The following is a 23,907-nucleotide window of genomic DNA, read 5'->3' on the forward strand; positions in this document are numbered from 1 at the left end:
TGAATGAACAGTTTAGCAACAATTAAAATGTTAATTAAAAATTTACGGTCGCTATAATAACAACAATAATTATGATGCATAAGAAAAACTATGATTTTTCATAAAAAGACACTATACCTATTTAACGTACTTTACAGAATTGAAATTGGACTATTTAAGCTGCCTCAGGAATATTTTAAAATTATAAACAATTTTTTGGCTTATAAACAAATAGAATATCTCGGGAAATATTAAACTAAATTAAATAGTGAAAACGGTATTCGAAAGACAGCGGCAGGACGGTTCTTTTGAAAGAAAACACGTTTAATTATGATGAGTGGTTCCTGAGATACAACCGGTCAAAGTTGACCGGAATTTACGGCAAAGATATAAACAATAGGATCATAATTTTCAAACCATCACCTTTTTATTTTCGTCCTCTTTATCCACACCAACTTTCATATCTTTAAAATCCTCATAACATATATTATTATAATAAAAACTATCGATAATACGTGTGAAAATTGCCAAAAATAGCAAAATTCCAATCAAAAATTAGGTTGGAGAAAATGTAACCCTCAAAGTTCCAAATCGGTATACGTTAACAAAATGCATTTTCTCGGCTTCCCATGGAGCAATTTCCTTCATTCTTTTTTTGTTTCCTAATAACTCGAGTAGAGCCATCGAACTAACGCATTACTAAATGTTAAACTTGCTTTTGTTTTGTTATAATAGATTAATTTATTTATAAGAACAGAAAATTACATATTTTTCCATTTGTAGGCTTTTTTTTTAGATAAACTTACTACGAGTGTACCTTTTAAAGTTAAAAACATAAATATTCTCATTTGAAAGCTGTATAATTATTTAAACAATTTTTATTTAAACAAATTAAAATATTGTGTTATAATACATAAATTAATTTATTATAACAAAACAAAAGCAAGTTTGACATTTAATAATGCCTTAGTTCGATGGCTCTACTCGAGTTACTTGGGAACAAAAAAAGAATGAAGGAAATTGCTCCATGGGAAGCCGAGAAAATGCATTTTTTTTTAACGTATACCGATTTTGAACTTTGAGGGTTACATTTTCTCCAACCTAATTTTTGATTGGAATTTTGCTATTTTTGGAAATTTTCACACGTATTATCGATAGTTTTTATTATAATAATATATGTTATGAGGATTTTAAATATATGAAAATTGGTGTGGAGAAAGAGGACAAAAATAAAAAGGTGATGGTTTGAAAATCATGATCGTATTGTTTATATCTTTGCCGTAAATTTCGGTCAACTTTGACCGGTTGTATCTCAGGAACCACTCATCATAGTTAAACGTTTTTTCTTTTAAAAGAAGCGTCCTGCCGCTGTCTCTCGAATACCGTTCTCACAATTTAATTTAGTTTAATATTTCCCGAGATATTCTATTTGGTTTAAGCCAAAAAATTGTTTATAATTTTAAAATATTCCTGAGGCCGCTTAAATAGTCCAATTTCAATTCTGTAAAGTACATTAGATAGGTATAGTTTTTTTATGAAAAAATCGTAGTTATTTTGATGCATCATAATTATTGTCGTTATTATATATATATATATATATATATATATATATATATATATATATATATATATATATATATATATATATATATATATATATATATATATATATATAGTGGCTAAACACCCCTTTAGGGGTTACGCCGCTTACGCTCTCTAGATCTATGGTTTGAGGTAGATCAGTCCTCATGTTCGTTATTTAATTTTCTCGGTTATTTTTCTCCACTCTTTCCTGTCTCTGGTTTTTTCTTTCCAATGTCGTATGCCCGCCTTGTTGAGATCACTTACTACTTCTTGTAACCATGTAGATCTTGGTCTTCCACGTCTTCTCTTGCCAGCTGGTGTCCATTCCAATATTGAGAATATCGTCGTAGTTGATCCGGATCTCCATATGTGTCCTAGCCATTTTGCTCTTTGCTGTTTTATTTTACACACTATATCTTCCTTAATTTCATCCAGTAGCTCAAGGTTCGTTCTTTGTCTAAATTCATTGCCACTTATTTTTATTGGTCCTAGTATTGCTCTTAGTATTTTTCTTTCTTGTATTCTAAGGTTTTCCTCTTGTTTTTTTGTCATGCTAAGAGTTTCTGCTGCATACATCATTGTCGGTCAAATTATTGTTTTGTATACTTTCATTTTTGATTTCTTACTCAATAACTTATTTTTAAGTAATTTTTTATTTGCATGGAAGCTCTTATTTGCTGTAATAATCCTTTCTTTGATTTCGGTTTCTCTTTCTCCTTTGTTTGTTATTAATATTCCTAAGTATTTAAAATTTTCGACTTCTTCAAAAGTGTAATCTCCTACTCTAACCTTTCTCTTTTCAAAGTTTTTGTCAAATCTCATTAATTTAGTTTTTTCTTGGTTTATTTTTAATCCTATTACTTTTCCTTCTGTTACCAATTCGTTTAACATTCGTTCCATAGTTTTTCTATTTTTTGTTATTAGAACAATATCATCAGCGTATGCTATTATTTGTCCTTCTCTCGTTCGGAGGGTGCCTTTGTTGATCTTCCTGACGATGTATTCTAGGGCAAGATTAAACAGAGTTGCTGATAATGAATCTCCTTGTCTCACGCCTTTATTGATAACAAATTCTTCTGTGTCGCCTACTTGAGTTTTTATGCTAACTACAGTTCTACTCATTGTCATTTGTGTTAATCTTCTTAATTTATTTTGTATTCCCATTTCTTTCAGAGCTACCATTAATTTTGATCTTTTTATTGTATCAAATGCTGAAAATCTATAAAAATCAGTTCAATTTCTATTTTATATTCATGTGCTTTTTCCATAATTTGTTTAATCGTATGTATGGCATCTGTTGTAGACTTTCCCTTAACAAATCAGCATTGATAGTGTCCTATGATATTCGTCGTAGCTTCGGTCAGTCTTCGTTGTATTAAGGCGGACATGATTTTATATGCTGTGTTTAATAGCGTCAGTCCTCTGTAGTTATTGCACATCTGTTGAACTCCTTTTTTATGAATCGTGATAATTTGTCCTTTGTACCATTCTTCCGACATTTTTTCTTCGTTCCATATGTCTTTTATTAAATTGTATAATTTATCTTTTAATTCTTCACCACCATATTTTATAAGCTCCATATTGATACAGTCCGATCCTGAGGCTTTACCATTACGGCTGCTATGAATAATTTCCTCAACTTCCTTTTTTGTTGGTATTTCTAGCTGGTTTCCTAACATCATCATCTCTTCTTCTATGTTTTCATTTAGGTCTTGATCTTCTTGTTCTGTTAATAAGTCTTTAAAATAGTTAGTCCAAATTTCTTTATAGTCTTCATCGTTTTCTGGTACTTTTCCATTTTTATCTTTTATGCCTTTTATCTTTCCTTTAAAATTTTGTTCTGCTCACTAATTTTCTTATAGAATTCTTTTGTGTTTCTGTTCTTACTTTCTTTTTCTATTTCTCTTAACTTATCATCCAACCAGTCACGTCTAATTTTCCTTATTTTTTTATTGCGTTCATGTCTTATTCTCTTGTATTCTTCCCTATAATCCTGTCTATTTGTTCTTATCCACATTTGTCTCATTTCTACCTTCTTTTTTAGCATGTTATGGCATTCTTCGTTATACCATTCTTGTCTTTTTTGTTTCTTTTTATCCCGATGTGTACATCCGCTGTTTCATTTATACATTTTTTTATATTTCTCCAATCTGTTTCTATATCCTTTGTAGGTTTAGATTGTTCCTTCAGTTTTTTGTTCATGTCGTCAGCATACTTAATTCTTATGTCTGGAGCATTCAGTTTTTCTACGTGCCATTTATTTTTTGTTGTCGTGTTTTTTAGAGTTCTTTTGACTTTTTGTCTTACCTTTGCAGTCACCATAAAGTGGTCTGTGTCTGCATGTGCACCTCTGTAGGTTCTCACGTCTGTTACCGATGTTTGCTTCCTTCTTGTAATCAGTATATGGTCTATTTGTGACAATGTTTTTTGGTCTGGGGAAATCCACGTTACTTTATGATATTAAGGATGTTCGAATTTTGTACTAACGATAATCATATTGGTACTAGCTGCTAGGTTACATAATCGTTGACCATTGTCATTAGTTTTTTCGTGTATTGTGTGCTTACCTGCTACTTGGTTAATGTAGTCTTCCTTGCCTATTTGGGCATTAAAATCTCCCATTACCAGTATTGTGTCTTCTCTAGGTAAATTCTGTATTTCTCGTTCGAGTTCCTCATACAATTTGTCTTTTTCCTCCGTAGCAGTACTTTCAGTTGGGGCATATACGTTTATGATTGATATATTAAATGGTTTGGCGTTAATTCTCAGGTGGGCCATGCGTTCATTTATTGGTTTAAATTGCATAATGTTATTTTTTATTTTTCCCATAATTATGAAAGCAACTCCATATTGACCTTGTTTTTCATGTCCCGAGTACTGTAGTGTGTAGTTTTTTTTATTTATTTCTCCTTGACCTGCCCATCTAATTTCTTGAATCACTGCAATATCAATTTGGTATCTTTCTAGTTCTGAGACGATCTCCTGCATTTTTCCTGGTTCAAGCATTGTTCTGATGTTCCACGTACTTATTTTTATTTGATCACATTTTTTCGTTTTTTTATTATATTTTTTTCTGTCCGTGTGTTTTATTTTATCTAATCTGTTCAGATCCTTTACCTTTGCCATTTTCTAGTCCGTTTTTTTGTGTTGTATCCGATATTTGTTGTTTAATCAGTTTTTTGGCGTGTCTTGGTTTGCCTTTTCCAGTTCATTCTTCTCTTTGTTCCATTTCCATATAGTCCCGTCAATACTTAGTTTTTGATAACCTACTCTAGTGTTCTTACCGTTTTCTTTTTGAAATCTTGCAATTTTCCGTATTTCTTGTTGTATTTTCATCTCTTCTTGCGTTAGATCGTTATTGATGTATATTTCCGGCTTTGATTTCCTTAGTTTGTTTTTATTCTTCATAATTTTTATTTTCTCATTTTTGTTTTTTAGTTTTACAAGACATGTTTTGTCCCCTATTTTATAAGCTTCTTCTATTTCTACTTTAATACCTAATTCTCTTTCCACGAAATTTGCCATAACCTCGTTGACTACATTTGGGTTATTTGTATCCATCGGTAAACCCTGGACAATAACATTGTTAGCTTTTCTCTCCTTTTCAAACTATTCTACCTTCATTTTCACTATCTTTAGTTCCTGTTTCACTTCATCATTTTCTTTTTTTAGTTGTTGGTTACTTTGTTTGAATTCATTTATTTCTTTTTTTAATTCTCTTAGGTCATTTATATATTCTCGTTGTTCTTCTTTTATTCCTTTTACCTCCGTTGTTAGTTGTTGTGTTTCATCTGTTAAATATTGCATCATTTTTAAAAGCTGATCTATTTTGTTTTCATCGCTGTTCACCATTTTTATTTCGTTTTATGTATTTTTACTCTCTATTATAGCAAGCGGTAAGCTCTAGTTCCCCAGTCGACCCGGCGGAGGCTCTAGAACTTCTCAAGCAATAATTGAGTATGATTTTAAATATATTAAAATTCTGTTTTCTTCGAAATTTTGTTTATTTAGTTTATTATTAAGTGATTAATTTCCTTTCTTTGATTTTTAAAATTTTTTGGAAAACCGGCAACGTCGCTTTTAATTTGATCAAGACTTGTTCTCTTATCTGTTGTCAAAAGAACTGGAATTTATAAAATGTCGTTTGTTTTGATTAAAGTAAAATGTTCTATAACTTACTTATAGGACGATGTTTGCCACTATTTTTTGCACTGTAGATAGTTTATGTCCTTATACAATTTTTCACATATAGTTAAGTATTTATTTCGCACTATTACCTTAAAAATCGGGATAAACTCTGGTGAAAATGTTTAACACTTTTATTTCGCACAATGCGTTGTTGCCATCTGTCGTTATTATAGCGACCGTAAATTTTTAATTAACATTTCAATTGTTGCTAAACTGTTCATTCAATTTCCATCGGCTTCTGGAATTATAATACATACGGAAAGGGATTTTACGTTACCAAGTTATTTAATTATTATTGATTAACAACTACTTATCTAAAAGTTTAGTTGAAAATTAAAGATTTTGTTGGAAAAACCCGCTTTTTCCGAGGAAAGTTTTCGTCGAAGTAAATCGGAAAAAATACGACTCTATGCAAAATTTAATTGCGGTGAATTTTTATTTGGGTGTTTTTGGTGTAAAGTTAAAATCTTTGGAGTTATAGAGCAAAAATTGAAAAAAACACGATTTTCGGGCGCCATTTTGTTTATAAAAAAAGTAGCACACTATCTGCCGACTTTGCATACCTATATTATTAATATATACAATCATAAGATTCGATTCCAGCAATAAAATTGCTGAACTTTTCCCAAAAATGGCCTATTCTCCGATAATCAGCCCAGACTTTACTGTTTGCGTCGACTCAAACGTTATGTCTTTACTTTTTACGAGGACGGCAAGATTCGACGCTATTATTTTATCAATATTTAAGTTCTTACTTTATTATTTTTTTAATTATACCAATATTTTAATGTTCATCCTTATACTTATAATTCCAGTCGTTCTTAAAAACATTCGTTTTTAGAGGGAGAGAATGATTGGGTATAAGGGTACAAAAAAAGAGGGTACAAAATGGGCGATAGAGTAATAAAAATACTCTCTTACGCCGATGACACCGTGTTAGTAGCACAGTGCGAAGACGACCTACAAAGATCACTGAACGAATTCAACATTAACGCAAAAGGAATGACTATCAAAATATCAGCCCAAAAAACAAAAAGCTTAGTAATAGCCAAAGAACTTATACGATGCAAATTGGAGTTAGACAATTAAATTATACAACAAGTAATGAGTTTCAAATACCTGGGAATTAATCTATCAGCCGACAACAATATCAGAGAAGAGGTAAAAGACCAAATAATTAAGGCCAGTAGAACGGCCTGATGCCTAAACGACACAATTGGTAAAAACAAACACATATGATTGAAAACAAAGGCCCGAATAATATAAGCCAGTTATTAGGCCAGTTATGACTTACACGGCCGAAACAAGACCAGATACAAGCAAAACACGAAGACATCTGGAGACCAACGAAATGAAGATCTTAAGAAGGATTGCTGGAAAAGGATTACATGATAGGGTAAGCAGTGAGGAAATCAGACGCATATGTGGGGAAGACAATAAAATTACCTGGGTAAAGAACAGAAAAGAAGAGTGGAATAAACACATAAGCAGAATGTCAGAATCAGGGATAGTTAGAATAGTCAGGGACAAGTAGTCACCGTTAGGCAGAAGAAGTATAGGACGCTCAAGGAAAAGATTGAATGACAACTTAAGGGCAGAATGAAAGGCACCGTTGAAGAAAAACAGGCAGTACTGCCTACATAAAAGAAGAAGAAGAAGAAGAAGAAGAAGAAGAAGAAGAAGAAGAAGAAGAAGAAGAAGAAGAGAATGATGTGAAAATATTTAGTTTAAATATTTTGTTTTAATGTTCTCACTATCTAGCATATGTATTATAACCATACTTAAATTTTTTAATTTTAATATTCTTTTCTACATAATAAGATTGTGTTTTATATATTTGAACTATTTAGAATCTTTCATATTTTAAACATTTTTTCTCTTTTTAAATCCTCACCAATTGTCCTCTTTAGGAACCCCAAAACGCTTTTAAATAATAAAGTTTCGTGAAATGATGTATAAATTATTGCATTTCAAAAAAGGATTGCATGCGTAATACAATGACTTAATTTATTGTTGTACGCCAACTTCGGATCGGACCACATTTATGAACCGATGGTCAGGAATTTTGTTCCTATGAACAGGACATATCAATCGGAAATTTTAAGAGAGTTGTTACGCTGCAGCAGAGCTGCACCATTTGTGGGAACAGTCCTGCCTTAGCGTTGTGATGCTATGCGGCGCCGATCTGGTAAAGTTTGTTTAGCAATAAATGGTTGACTTCAATTAATGCGGTCGTAAATATTATTAGATTTATCTGACTTGGCCTATGGTTAAGACCGGTCCGGAGCGATAAGCAAACGAGGTAGACAGAGTTGGTCTTTTGACAATTAACACTGACTAGACAGTAGGATCCACAACATTTTTACCTGAAATATGTAAATGAAACATATTTCAATTTTACCTGAAACCGGGTCTTTTATGCTATTATCGGTTAACCCAGGATGTTTTAATTGAAGTCAACCATTTACTGCTAAACAAACTTTACCTGCCAATAATAAGTTTCGATGCTGAATTGCCGCCAATTAACAAATTTCAATAAAGGAGGTAACTGTTTTCTTTGTACAGAAGATAATTTATGAAGTGCCAAATTATTTTTGAAGTTATACTTCTTTACGCGCGATATGAGGGTGAATTTTAATAGGATTAAAACCTTTGATCCCGGCGCAGTCGCATTACAACTTTGTTCTGATTGGATGTTCAAATGACATGACAAAAAGTATCCAGTATGGCAGCTGTGGCACTGTGGTTTGGTTATGTATGGTTGTTGCGTTTTAAAATTTGTAGGAAGAGAAACAACAAACAAAAAGTTAGTTAATGGTTATACTGACTTTTTAAATAGTTTTCATATTATATTTTTGGACTTATTAACATAGAAGAGATAATTGCTGCATGCCAATGTGAAAGCCCATCAAACTGTGACTAGTATGAGTGCCGCAAAATTACTGATACAAAACCTATTAGCTCGAAGGCGTAGAGAACTGTGGGTAACAACAATCAACCGGGACGATCTACGATCTCGCTTATTCAAAGCTAAAGAATCTTACACTGGTAAGTGTTTTAAAAATAGTTGATCAAATTTTGTTATGATATTTGAACATAGCCACTTTGCACGATGCAAGTGATTGCGAAATTTATTAGTCGTTATACGGGCTGTGATTGGGTGTTGAAATGATCTGTCAATAATAAATAATTGTTCAATATGAAGGTAAACAAATGTATAATATATTAGTTTTATTGTTGTGAGGACAGAAACAAAAAAGTTTATAATTGTAGTGATTTTTAAATAGTTTTTAAAGTAACAGGTACGTAATAATTGTAAATGTATCATAGGTACCTACCTATTTGAACCTACCAAAATACATAGTATGTAATACTTTTATTTACATAATTTGATTACCATTAAAATTTCTATCAATATTCACCTAATATATTTTTTTATTACTCTATGTTTTGTTGTATTTTTTCAATTCTAAGTCATTTCAATTCAAAATCAAAATTATTAGATTTACATAATTCAAAAATGTCAAAAGTTTAATCCGTTTAGTTAGTCGATCTTCGCACCGATCTTCGCACATAATGACACACTGTCTCCGTGGCGAAGCGTTTAATGCGAGTGAACCCCAATACAACGCCAATACCAGCCGCGCTGGTAAGTTGGTTCGAATCCCAATAGAAACTTTTATTTTTTTATTTTTTTTTATACATTTTATGATTGTAAGTATATTTATTATATAATTTTATTTTCAGAAAATACGTATTTACTTAAAAAAATTTCCAACAATTAATGTTCAGAAATCATTTGTCGCATTTTTAATGTGTTTGTGTGTGTTTTATTCTTTTATTATTTTAATTTTTGGCACTGTTTTAATAAAAATGTTTGAGAAGTAGTAAGTATAAATGAGTTTAATTTTTAAATAAAATATAAATAAAAAGTATATTAATTTCGTTTATAATAATATAATCATATAATAAAAGTATAACTTCTTACGTGCGTACAAAGTACACACACATTCTTTTTTCATATTTACCATTTTATACTGTATTCAACTACTCACTATTTTACTTATAGGCTATTGATTATGTTCAAAATAAGAGAGCTAAAAGGAACTACAACATTAATGGGATTTTATAATCTCATATAGTTAATGGATCTCTATATTTGAAAAAGTGCGGAGTGCTACCATTTAGATAAGTGCGTTTTTGAGAAAGGGGCGAATTAGTCCCTAGGCTCAGGGTGAATTAGGGTGAGTTCTATGCACGTTTGGTACAAACGCGTCTACAGGAATATTATTCCAGATTAAATTTACTATCGAAGTATCACATTTTAGAGTCAAAAATAGTTTTTTTACAAAAATATATTCAAAAGAAAATCAAGAAAAAAACACCAAAGAAAGCAATTTTGTTTTTTGCCCCATAACTTTTTTCCTTATGGATATAGGTATAGGTATTGCTTCAGTAAAAAATAACTTCAGTTTTTTCTCTTTAAAATGACGTTTAGTAGAAGTTACTAGGATTTATATTTTCCGAAATAGGATTTTTCAAATTTCACCGCTCACAGCATTTTTAGGACCATTTTCCCCATTATTTCGCAAATATTGTTCTGTAACTTTTTTCTACGCATTTCTAGGTATATGTAATGGTACATTTAGTAGAAATAGAGGTCAATTACCTTTAAAATGATCTATTGTATAAGTTTGTGCGACTATTTTTAAGCAAGTTATGCTTTTTCAAATTTTTATACTTTTAATGATTTTTGATATTTTTTATGATTATTGTTTAAATTTCTTATTATGACCTTTTTCTTGTTCATTTAAATATACACATTGTGCAATAAAAAGAGATTATTTTCTTTACTTTAAAATGGTCGGTTTACTTTAAAATCCTAGGACAATTTTTAAACAAGATATCCGTAGAATATCCAAGGGTATCCGTAATTTGAGAAAAATTTTAAAATTTTTTATTTTTTTCAATTGGAAGAATAGAGTTGGATATTATTACATAATTTTTAATTCCAAATAACTTTTCTTAATAACACTTTTCGATATTGTGAAATATAGAGGTACTTCACTCTTGAGCGAAATTCATATTTTTTAAAACACCTCGTACACTATTGATAAAATTTTATATCCCATGGTTGCATCTCAGGTTTTAGATTATGCAGAGCATTTTATAAAGAACAATTTTTTTCATAAAGTTAATAATAAAAAAGTTTCCATATGGTTCCAGCTTAGTGGGACCTGTGGCATGTGTATTGTGTATATGTCACATTTTGAGAACGCATATCTTGTTTAAAAATAGTCCTAGAATTTTTTACGATACACCATTTTAAAGTAAAGAAAATAGGCTTTCTTTTTCATTGCACAATGTATATACCTAAATATATAATAAAAAAAGTTATAATGAGAAATTTAAAAATAATCGAAAAATATATCAAAAATTATTAAAAGTATACAATTTTCAAAAACCATATCTTGATTAAAAATAGACATACATCCTTCTACATTAGACTATTTTAAAGGGAATTGACTTTTCTTCCTACTAAATGTACCATTGCATATACCTAAAGCTGCGTAGAAAAAAGTTACAGAACAATGTTTGCGAAGTAACAAGGAAAATAGGTCAAAATCGCTGTGAGTGGCGAAGTTTGAAAAATCATATTTTGGAAACTATAAATTATAGAGACTTCTACCAAACACCATTTTAAAGATAAAGGATGGAAGTTATTTTTCTGTGAAGCAATACTTATACATATCCTTATGGGAAAAAGTTATGGGGTGAGAAACAAAATTGCTATCTTTCGTGTTGTTTTCTTGCTTTTCTTTTGAATATATTTTTGCAAACAACAATATTTTTCACTTTGAAATATGATATTTCAATAGTAAATTTAACCTGGAACAATTTTCATATAGACGTGTTTGTACCAAAAGTGCATAGAACTCACCCTAATTCGCCCTGTGCCTAGGGACTAATTCACCCCTTTCTCAAAAACGCACCCCTTTAAATGGTAGCACTCCACGGTTTTTTCATATTTAGAGGTCCATTGACTATATTAAACAATAAAACCCCGTTAACGTTGTAGTTCCTTTCTATAATACATAATCAATAGCCTATTATTTAGCAGCTAATTAAAACGACAAAAAAACAAACAGTTTATTCGGAACTATTTCATGAAAATCAACTTTAATTCACGAACCACAGTCGGAAAATTACTCTCCGTTAATTAATAATACTACTACCACCCACTAGTTACATCCAATAATGATTCACTCTATGACGTGGGTAAATTCAAATTCAAATTCAAAACATGAGATTCAATGCGATATTTCAAACGAGAGGGATATGGTATTTTATATCTCTGTAATAGGCTTAAAACTCACTTTGTATATTAGCGATCAGATGTATTAGATTCTGCTACATATTTAAATCCATGATTTGGAAAGTTACGATTTTACGAGTAAATAAATTAATTGAATCACGTAAAAAAATCAGTGCCGTAACAACGTGTGATTGAAAACAAAAAATTAAAAAAAACTGCGAGTAGGTACGTCAAAGACAGTTCAATATACATAATTAGTCCGAATAGTATGGGCTCGCTGGCTAGGATTTTTTTTAATATTTAATATTTTCGTTCCAAACTTTGCACAATATTACTTGAAAGAGTCCTTTATAATAAAGTGCATGTTGCCAAGAAAAAATGGTGGTCAATAAATAATGTTTAAGCAACTTTTTTTAAACCAATTTTAAAATTTAATTTTTTCTGTGCAGTATAAGTATTTTTAGGTTCGCTGGCTGATTTTGAGCAAAAAAGTATTGTGTTTTTAAAAAGCGTGAAAGTTATTTAATATTTTTATTTATTTAAAAATTAAAAATCTTCCTCAGTAGATGGTATATAATTTTACTAAAAAATGTTTCTAAAAAAAAGATCTAATTTGGAGTTAAAGTACACCACAAAGTACATCACAAACGTTTTCGGTCTTATTAGACCATCATCAGGTTAAACTCCAGATTCAAGTATGTAGTTAACACTAGCTACAGAATTTGATCACATAACATTTTAATTACAACGTTTGAGCAATTTAAGCTTAATTAAAGGATAAGTCGATGTTTAAAGATTAAAATATTATCACCATATATTATTAATTAATTAATAAATATATCTATTAAATATTATTAATATGGTGTCTTCATCTTTGCTTTAAACTTCATGGTTAATTTCCTGGTTTTGTGGTAGAGAAGGAAAAAGACTGAAGCCTCGAGTCTGATGTCTCAGACACTATGTTGCTCCTCAAAAATTCTGTCAAGGAATTTTACGATACTTAAAATAATCCAGGATAATAAGACAAAAATATACCCTGCTCGTGACACTTCAGCAGCCAGGGTACTGAAGCGTTTTTTCGACAAGTAATACCTGTAGGAACAAATTGTAACTATTTCCTGCGTAGGATCTGGCGGCCATTTTTATTTATAAACAATTAACTTTCAAAAAATGACATCTTTCCTTTTTTTTTCATATAAATGGAAAACAGTGAAACTTATGAGTTTTTTAGTACAAATATCTTTGAGATTATGGAAATAGCTTTAAAATGACATATCACAAAGTTTGATATACTCATTTATTGTTAATATAATTGCGAAAAAAGGTCGGAATTGCAAAAAAAAATATTTTCGCAATAACTGTTGTAAAAATTAGTGTAGAGGTTTGAAATTTTCGTCAAATGAGGGTTCTTTGGTGCTTAATATGTGATAAAAATTTCAAAGCGATTCATTGCACTGTTTAAATTTTATTCGAATTGTTTATTTCAGAGAGCATTTTTTTGCAATAACATAAGTCAGAAAAAAATGTCGTTAGAACCATTCCACAAGTGTCAAATGAAAGAGCATGAGCTATGTTTTCAACTTAGTTTAAAAAAAGCGAATAAAGATGCATTTATTAGTAATAAATAATTATGAAAAAGTATCGTAAATCTTTCCTTACAAAATTTTTGGATAACTTTTTCCAAAAAAATTAACTTTTTTACCCTGTTTTAAGTGCACAACTACCAAGTAATATTATTTATATCATAATTGATAAATACATATAATTTCTTATATAACAGAATAAAAAGTTTATAAGGAAAGATTTATGATACTTTTGCATAATTATTTATTACTAATAAATACATTTTTTATTCGCTTTTTTTAAACCAAGTTGAAAATATAGCTCATGCTCTTTCACTTGACGCATGTGGAATGGTTCTAACGTCATTTTTTTCTGACTTATGTTATTGCAAAAAAATGCTCTCTGGGAAAAACAATTTTAATAAAATTTAAACAATTGAAGGAATCGCTTTGAAGTCTTTGTCACATATTAAGAACCAAAGAGCCCTTATATGACAAAAATTTCAAAGCTGTACACTATTTTTAACAATAGATATTGCAAAATTAATTTTTTTTGCAATTCCGACCTTTTTTCGCAATTATAATAACAATAAATGAGTATATCAAACTTTGTAATACGTCATTTTAAAGCTTTTTCCATAATCTCAAATATATTTGTACTAAGAAAACCATAAGTTTTAATGTTTTCCATTGATTTGAAAAAAAAACGGGAAAATGCCGTTTTTTGACACTTAATTGTTTATAAATAAAAATGGCCGCCAGATCCTACGCAGGAAATTGTTACAATTTGCTCTTATAGGTATTACCTGTCGAAAAAACGCTTCAGTACCCTGGCTGCTCGAGTTTCATGGGAAAACCTTATTACCCTGGACTAAAAGTGTAAGTTAAGACGGTCAACAAGCAACTTTCCAGCTGCGCTTCCGCTGTTGCCGTACTCCCCTAAAAAGCGTAAATCTCTGTCTCTAAAGATCAAACATTTTTGGATGTTGTTTTATGTGCTATTAGATTGAAGACTTTTTTTATAAGCAAATATTCATTGCAGTCAATAATGCAGTTCATCTGGTGTACATAGATTTGCAAAAAGCATATGCCAAGTCTACCCGTCAGCAAACCATGTTTAACCCTACAGCACACCGACATTAAACACGGTCTTATCAAAGCAGTGCAAAGTCTATATAATGGAACAAATGCAAAAAATAAAACAGGTTCAAGGATGTCTCAGAGATTTAAGGTCACGAAAGTATTGAAGGACGGTTGCTGTATTGCGCGTACCCTTTTCAAAATGTTTTTGGAACAAGCGCTGAAGCTGTGGAAAAGAAAATGTAATAGCATGGAATCCCTTTTAATGACGAGACAACACTATACCACAGATTAACCCAACACAGATGCGAAACCCTGGCGATAACTCTGGTACCGAGTTTTGGTAAATCCTCCCACTCTGAGTTACCAAAAGGGTAGTCGCTTAGTATAGCTCGCTTAGTATGTAGGCTTAAGCTTATTGTCAGTTCCTGAATAACCTCGACAGTACATGCGCTTATTGTAGTGTTAAATTGACGGGATGATCATTGGGAATTTTTTCTATTTATCTAATGTGTTTAAATAGTTTTGTTATATTTTTAAAAATGGTTGGATATACGTGTATTTCTGAAGGGTGTTCATCTAAGACGGGTCAAGGAATATTATTTTTTAGATGGCCAAAAAATGAAGTAAGGTATGTAGTGTCATTAATAAATTGATTTACTTTCTAAATACTGATTGGGCGGCATATTACTTATATCATATTAATAATTATATTAATCTCGAAACTTACATAAAATGGTTACTCAAGCTATGTGTGTTAGAAATAGTTCCAATAGTATTTTTTCAAAAAATATTTTGATAAGTGTGAAAAAAATCCTGTCTTGAAAAGAGTAAATTTTAGTTACTAGTAAGAATGAATAACGCCCCGTTATTGAAGATAGTCAAAATAATCTTAAAAAATAAAAGAGATATTAACAAGACATTAAATTTTTATTAAAAAACATCTTACGTTATAGGAGTGAGCTATGGTTAAAAGCTACTAAAATATAAAATATTTGTTAGAGGAGGATTTAACTAGATACAGAATTTGCGAAAAGCATTTTGAAAATAAATTTTTATGCACATCTTCATGACGAAAACTCTTGTATGACAATGCTTTGCCGTCAATTTTTACCGAATCTAAAGATATCTGCGCTAATACGTCTGAGGAGCCGCCGAAAAAAGTTCAAATATTGTCAGGTAAAAAATTAGGTAAATATCAATAATTTCAATAATAAAAAGATATAATTTTTCAAATAATAGAATAACGCCTGCGGCGGAAAATTTACAGGTAATATCCTCTAAACAAGTTTCTATCAGCCCCAGTAAGGAAAAAGATGGACACATTTCTACAAGAATTACAAAAGATGTTTCCCAGTTATCACCTTCAGTGTCATTACAAACACCAGCATCTTTTATGTATAACTTGCCACGTGAATATAAACAGAAATGTAAAATTAGGTTTTTAAAAAGAACACTTTTGAATAGAAAAATATGTAAAAAAAACAAAACGGTACAAAACAAGAGTTAGAGCAGTTTAAAGGATAATGTGACAAATTTCTTAATAAATCATTGGCCGAAATTGTAAAAACATCATATTCTCAGGAATACAAACAATTCGCTCTCACATTATGCTTTTTTGGACCCAAAACTTAACACTTTTTGAAAAAAATTCTTTATTTACCAACTGAACGTTGTTTATATAATTAAATTTGATTATATAATTAAATAACCTGGAACTTGAAAATTATTATATTAACAACACTGTATCTGGTTTTGTTCTGGAAGACCATACCTGGAATTCCCAAATTACTGTCACCAATCTAATACCTAGTTTACTTTCTCTTGTTTTGTTAAGGACAAAACTTTGTTTTGTTTTGTTTTGTAGCTAGTTTACTTTCTCTAGTTTTGTACCTACCTAGAATTCCCAAATTACCCTATTATATTTATATCGTGTTCACTTCCAAGCAACTTTTTATTATTTTTTAATATACACAGAAATCTAATAAATGACCGTTTATATATAAATCTTTAACGATTGTCACTTTAGTCCTGTCGCCAGGGGGGGTACAACGGCCTCGTTAATTCAGATGGACTTACCCAAATTTTTTTTATGTATTTTGACCCGTAGAACACGAATTTTTTGGGTAACAGTTGATTCGGATGTCGATAAGATTGTTATAGACCAAGAACTTGAGGAATCAAATAACAGCGATTTTTGGCAAAACAAAACAATATTTTGTATTTTTTGGGTCATTTTAAGCAAAAAATATTTCTACAAGTTTTTTAGTAGGATGCACAGTTTTCGAGATAAACGCGGTTGAACTTTCAAAAAATCGAAAAACTGCAATTTTTAAACCCGAATAACTTTTGATTAAAAAATAAAATAGCAATTCTGCTTAGCGCCTTTGAAAGTTCAAGTCAAATTATGTCGGTTTTGATTATTTGCATTGCTAAAAATTTATTGTGTTATTGCTAAACAAAGCTACAAACAACTAGTGCGTGAGTGATGTTTCTATGATTTCTCATTTAAAATCGAACGAGTAGGTAGAATAGGTACTAGTGCAATCAAGACTATTTCTACGTTACATGCGTTAAAACGCATGTAAAAGCACGGGAAACCCTACGTGTTTATAGCTTTGTTAAACAATAAAAAAATAAATTTTTACCAATGCAAATAATCAAAACCGATATAATTTGACTTAAACTTTCAAATGCGGTAAGCAGACTTGCTATTTTATTTTTTAATCAAAAGTTATTCGGGTTCAAAAATTGCAATTTTTCGATTTTTTTAAAGTTCAACCGCGTTTATCTCGAAAACTGTGCATCCTACGAAAAAACTTGTAGAAATATTTTTTACTTAAAATGGCCCAAAAAATACAAAATATTGTTTTGTTTTGCCAAAAATCGCTGTTATTTGATTCCTCAAGTTCTTGGTCTATAACAATCTTATCGACATCCGGATCAACTGTTACCCAAAAAATTCGTGTTCTACGGGTCAAAATACATAAAAAAAACTTGAGTAAGTCCATCTGAATTAACGAGGCCGTTGTACCCCCCCTGGCGACAGGACTACTTTTCTAACAGTTAACTTTCTCTTGTTTTGTTAAGGACATACCTAGAATTCCCAAATTACCTATCGTATTTTGATTTCCTTTTTCGTTTAACACATAAATTTATTAAATGACCAATGTTTTGTTAAGTTTTGTTTGTCTTAATTTTTAGTGTAAATATAGTAAATATCAAATCAGGTGTAAAAGTAAGTATTATAGACCAAATGAACTATTTTGTAAGTTATCAATTGTATTGGTGCAAACACCGGCACAACAACTGTGCTTCTTAGTTTCAAGGTTACCAATTTTTGTACCGGCTTCATAGCATAGCTTTCGCATCTGTGTTGGGTTAATCTGTGACTATACACATAATGTTTCGCTCAGACCAAATTCTGATTGCTCAGGATCATGATGAGTTGAGTTAGATGATACAGAAGCTAATAGAAGAATATAACAAATGGGGTCTCGAAGTCAACAAGTACATTGAAGCCATGTGTATTGGAGGGACAAGGTAGGCCATTACTGTAGACGATTGGGTAGAAATAAAACTCTGTGATGGATACAAGTACCTGAGCATGAAGTTAACGATGCTGTTATAATAGACAGAAACACACAGAGTATAAAAGCCATATCCGCGATGAAAGGCATTTTGTAGGATTAAACAATATCCAAAGCGAACAAACAGCTCATATACAATACCATACTTAAAAGTGTAATCATATATGGCAGTGACGTTTGGCCAATAAAACAAAGAACAGAGAAAATGTTACTAGAAACAGAAATGGACTTCTGAAGAAGAGCAGCTGGCAAATCAAGAAGAGAGCAGATACTAAATGAGAGAATACGAGAAGTGATCGGAGTCACATATACAATAATTAATGATATAAAAACAAAACATCTAATATTGTGGTACGGCCATGTACAGAGAATGCCAAATGATAGGATCTCTAAACAGATTTTGACGTGGACACCACAAGGGAGAAGAAAAAGAGGAAGGCCGAGAAGAAGCTGGAGATAGGGAATTGAAAAAGAACTAGAGGAAAGAGGAATCCCTCCAGGTCTATAGTTAAACAGAGAAGAATAGTAAGTAGGATCCGGAAGTTATCGGAGAACACTGTAAACCGATAGTAGTAGAGCAAACAAATATTAATTTGCTATGGTTGTAATAAATACTTACCATTCATGTGACAGTCTTGTTTTTTGTTGAAACAGGTTATGTATTTACGGTTTTTCTTACAGTTTATGACGTAGCTCCCATAAATTATGGGATTCACACAACTGTTTGTAGCTACCATCAGAAAAAAAGTCTCTTGCAACCACTGCGGTAAACGCTCGGCACTTTCCCGATCCAACATATACCTGAAACAAGAAAAAAAAATAAAATAAAGGAAATTTAATTTTGGTTTTATTCCTAAATATGTTTATGCTGTATACATCGAGGAGTACTTACTACAAGGAAACACCGTCTCGCTAAATCTATTCAAGACGATTTTAGAACATAACTGTCAATTAATTTAATTAAAAAAATTAAGCCCCTACATCAAACACTATGCTAATATCTATATAATCCAATAGAGAATTTAATATCCTTTCAAATGAGCTAGCATACGACTCCTATTCTGAGTTAAAAAATCATCAATTTTGTCATGACCCCCAGATGGACGACGTAACTAGTATGATGTACAGGGTGTCCCAGACTAATTTATCCAGGCTATAACTCTTAAACGAATAGAAATTTTCGAATAGGACAAAAACTGATCTATTCCATTTGTATAGTATAATATAGTATATGGCTTAACACCACATATGGGGTTTCGCCGCTTTCGCTTTCTAGATCCATTTTACGGGGTGGATCAGTCCCCATGATCATTGAATTTGTTCACTAATATGTCTTCATTTCGTCCGGTCTATTGCCTTCTCTTTCCATTTAGTAATTCCTGCCCCTCTTAGATCCTCCTCTACTTCAGTTAACTATTTAGATCTGGGTCGACCACGTCTCATTTTTCCTCCTGGTTGCCACAATACCATAGCTTTTGATACATATTCTGGTCCTTGTCTCCATGTATGACCCAGCAATTTGGTTCTTTGTACTTTTATTTTCTTTACTATATCTTCACCGTTTAATTCTTTTAAGATTTCTTTATTCGTTCTCCTTCTATACTCTTGTTTTTCGATTCTCACTGGACCCAGTATTGTCTTTATTATCTTCCGTTCATTTTTCCTTAATTTCTCTTCTTTTTTTTTGTCATAGTTATCGTTTCTGCTGCATATATCTTTATTGGTCTTATTATTGTTTTACATATTCATTTTTGTTTGTTTGGTAAATATTTTACTCTTTAGTAGTTTTCTATTTGCTTGGTATACCCGGTTTGTCGCAGTTATTCTTTCTTCGATTTCCGTTTTTCTTTCCCCTTTGTTGTTTATCATAACGCCAGGTATTTAAATTTCTGTACTTCCTCGAATTTTTTATTTCCTATCCTTATCTCTCCGTTTTGTTCTGCTTTTCCGAGTCTCATTAATTTTGTTTCCTTTTCATTAATTCTTAGTCCCATCTTCTTTCCATCTTCTTCAATCTTCATTAATAATTTTCTCATGATTTTCCATGTTTTTGTTACTATCGCTATATCATCTGCATAGGTATTAGTTGGTAACCTGATGCTCTTAGGTTTCCCTTGTGGATCTTTCTTAACACAAAATCTATATGTAACCGATCGTGAAATGGAAAATATGGGGCCAACTCAAACCGTTACAATTTTCAGTTTTGTTCTCTTTTTTTACTGGCGGCCCAAGGTACAGGAGGCTTGTCTCAAGGTACATGACCTCGTGTACCTTGGGCCGCCATGTAAGCCTGTCATTATTGTTTAAATATACACTTTATTTTTTTGTATTTTTTTATCTAATCTCTTCATGATTTAAAAATAGTGGCTCTAGGTACAACAGTCTCCCCTACCTTTTATATATCTGTGATATTTTTACTGCTTTTAATAATGCGCTTTTTTGAGACTTTTTAAAGCATATTTTTTTATTTTTTTTTTGGTTTCTATTTTATATCATGGTTTTTATATGTAAAATATCACAGATTGATTAAGTTAAATTTTAAATTACCTAACACAAAATAACACAAACATCTTAGTAAACCGTCGTAACTGCTGTAGACTTTTCTACAACAATTTTTATTCGAAATAGCAATTTCACTAGTGTAGCCGATATGTGAAACAATTGTGCATTTAATGATAGAAGTATATAATTTGGACCACATGTACTGCACATATAAACGATCAAATTTAGATATGAGGCCATCTTAGATTTTACCTTTTACAAAATGGCGGGGATTCAAAATGGCGACTATACATTGTGACTAATAGCACGATAACTTTTGAACGAGACTTCAGATTTCAACCAAATTTGGTATATAGGTTCTTTTTTTGATGTATAAGATCGAGGTCTTGAACCGGAAGAATGAGTTTACCAGAAGTTGTGTTTTTCCTGATTTTTCTGTAAAAATATGTTGTTTTTTTTTTCAATTATTTCATCCTGTATGTATTAAATTTTCAAATAGTTAATACTGCCATTAAAAAGAGCCTAAAAATATTTTTTAAGAAATATTTTAAGCTTTTTAGTTATGTTAATTACCATTTATTAAGTGCAAAACGTATCTTCACATGTACCTATATGCCGCAGATTCGTGCAAATATTATAAGAATTATTCTGCATTTAATGGTAGAAGCATATAATTTGGACCACATATACTACATATATAAAGGTTCAAATTTAGATACGAGGCCATCTCAGTTTTTGTTCCTTTTACAAAAATGGCGGGCATTCACAATGGCGACTATACGTATGTGATAATAGCACGATAAATTTTGAACGAAACATCAGATTTCAACCAAATTTGGTATATAGGTGTTTTTCCTATTTTTATGTAATAATATGTTGTTGCTTTTTCAATTATATCACCCTGTATAAATAATTTTTTCAAAAAGACAAGAACGCCATTGAAAAAAGTGTAAATATATTTTTTAGGAAATATGTTGAACTTTTCAGTTGTATTAATTACCATTTAATAAATGCATAACGTATGTTCACATGTTTCTATGGGTGGCAGATTCATTTTGAATGCCCGCCATTTTTGTAAAAGACTAAATCTGAGATGGCCTCATATCTAAATTTAAATCTTTTTATGTGTAGTATGTGCGGTCCAAATTATATGCTTCTACCATTAAATGCACAATAATTCTTATATTATTATTTGCACGAATCTGCCGCACATAGGCACCTACATGTAAAGATATGTTATGCATGTATTAAATGGTAATAAATATAAATAAAGACTTTAAAATATCTCCTAAAAAAATATTTTTACGCTCTTTTCAACGCCGGTATCACCATTTTAAAAAATTAATATACAAAGGGTGAAAGAATTGAAAAAGGAACAAAAAATTTTTACATAAAAAAAAAACAGTAAAAACACAAATTCTGGTAAATCGATTCTTGCGGTTCAAGACCTCGATATTATTCATCAAAAAAAGGACCTACATTATACCAAATTTGGTTGAACTCTGACATCTCGTCCACAAGTTATCGTGCTCTTAGTCACATATGTATAGTCGCAAATTTGAATGCCCGCCATTTTTGTAAAAGGAACAAATACTGTGATTGCCTCATATCTAAATTTAAACCTCTATATGTGTGTAAAATATGTGGTCCAAATTATATGCTTCTACCATTAAATGCACAATAATTCTTAAAATATTTGCACGAATCCGCGGCATATAGGTACATGTGAAGATACGTTTGGCACTTAATAAATGGTAATTAACATAACTCAAAAGCTAAAAATATTTCTTAAAAAATTTTTTTAGGCTCTTTTTAATGGCAGTATTAACTATTTGAAAATTTAATACATACAGGATGAAATAATTGGAAAAAAAAACAACATATTTTTACATAAAAACCAGGAAAAACCCAACTTCTGGTAAACCGATTCTTTCGGTTCAAGACCTCGATCTTATACATCAAAAAAAGAACCTATATACCAAATTTGGTTGAAATCTGAAGTCTCGTTCAAAAGTTATCGCGCTATTAGTCACATATGTATAGTTGCCATTTTGAATCCCCGGCATTTTTAAAAAAGGCAAACTCTGAGATGGCCTTCTATCTAATTTTGAACCTTTATATGTGTACTATAATGTGGTCCAAATTATATGCTTCTATCATTAAATTCACAATTCTTATAATATTTGCACCAATCTGCCGCACTACACGTAAATTTCCATAATCCATAAAAATAAAATACAATGGAGCATAGAAAAAACCGCGCTCAAAACATGTGCACTAAAAAATATCGATAAGATAATTATTAACATCTATTGAAAAAAAAATACAAATTCATATAGCTAAAGAAGTTTGATTTAGTAGGATAAACTTCCTGTTAGTTTCCAGGAAGAAGATCGAGTAAAGCCTAAAAAGAGTTCATCGAGATATATGGTACATTCCATGTCAAATCACTCAGGCAAAAAATTTTGGATCTCCGATTTGTCTGAAAATTGGTATATAGCTTCTGCGGGACGTAAAAATAAGATATTTAAGGTCAAAAAATCTTCTTCTTCTTTTTTTCTCAAAATGTTATTTTATGCGATTTTACAGTGATTTGGTGTTTATTTAAACAAATTTGCATTTTCTGTCGTAAAGTATCAATGAAAAACATAATATTTTAATAGAAAGGACTCAAAAATATCATTATATGGCATTATAACAAGTTATTTTGAATCAAAACAAGTTTTTGATCAAATTTTATAGTGTAAAAAACGTTAAAATACCGTTTTTTACATCTTCCTCTATTCCCAAAATATATCATCATCGATTTGGCTGAAAATTTGCCCACAGATAGCCAAAAGATAGGACTTTAAGTGGTTAGAAGGATCTGAATTATATTACAATACCAAAAAAGTTACATGCAGTAATATCAGACTCAAAAGTATATATTAGTCCAGTCGGGATAGCATTTGACCTTGAATGCCGAGCTGCCCAAAATTTTATTTTTCTAATCTTTAGGGGAGTCAATAGTAGCCTAAATTTAAAATCACGAATGAATTCCTCCGTTACGTTCGCCGCCATCTTGATTTTAAAAAAGAACCTGTTTTGCTCAATATCTCCGCCATTT

General features: G+C 30.9%; 1 protein-coding gene across 1 annotated transcript in view; it reads right to left on the reverse strand.

Moving 5' to 3' along the window:
• Positions 1-8,088: 8,088 nt before the first annotated feature.
• The window catches only part of LOC126893389 (uncharacterized), a 164,564-nt gene continuing 148,745 nt past the window's right edge, over positions 8,089-23,907 (reverse strand). The window contains exons 5-6 of the mRNA XM_050663526.1: positions 18,919-19,100; positions 8,089-8,117 (exon numbers count right to left, since the gene is read on the reverse strand). Coding sequence (XP_050519483.1) covers positions 8,089-8,117; positions 18,919-19,100 — 211 coding nt within the window. The remainder of the gene's footprint in view (positions 8,118-18,918; positions 19,101-23,907) is intronic.

The sequence above is a fragment of the Diabrotica virgifera genome, chromosome 1 (assembly GCF_917563875.1).
Source record: "Diabrotica virgifera virgifera chromosome 1, PGI_DIABVI_V3a".
In the NCBI taxonomy this organism is placed as follows: domain Eukaryota; kingdom Metazoa; phylum Arthropoda; class Insecta; order Coleoptera; family Chrysomelidae; genus Diabrotica; species Diabrotica virgifera.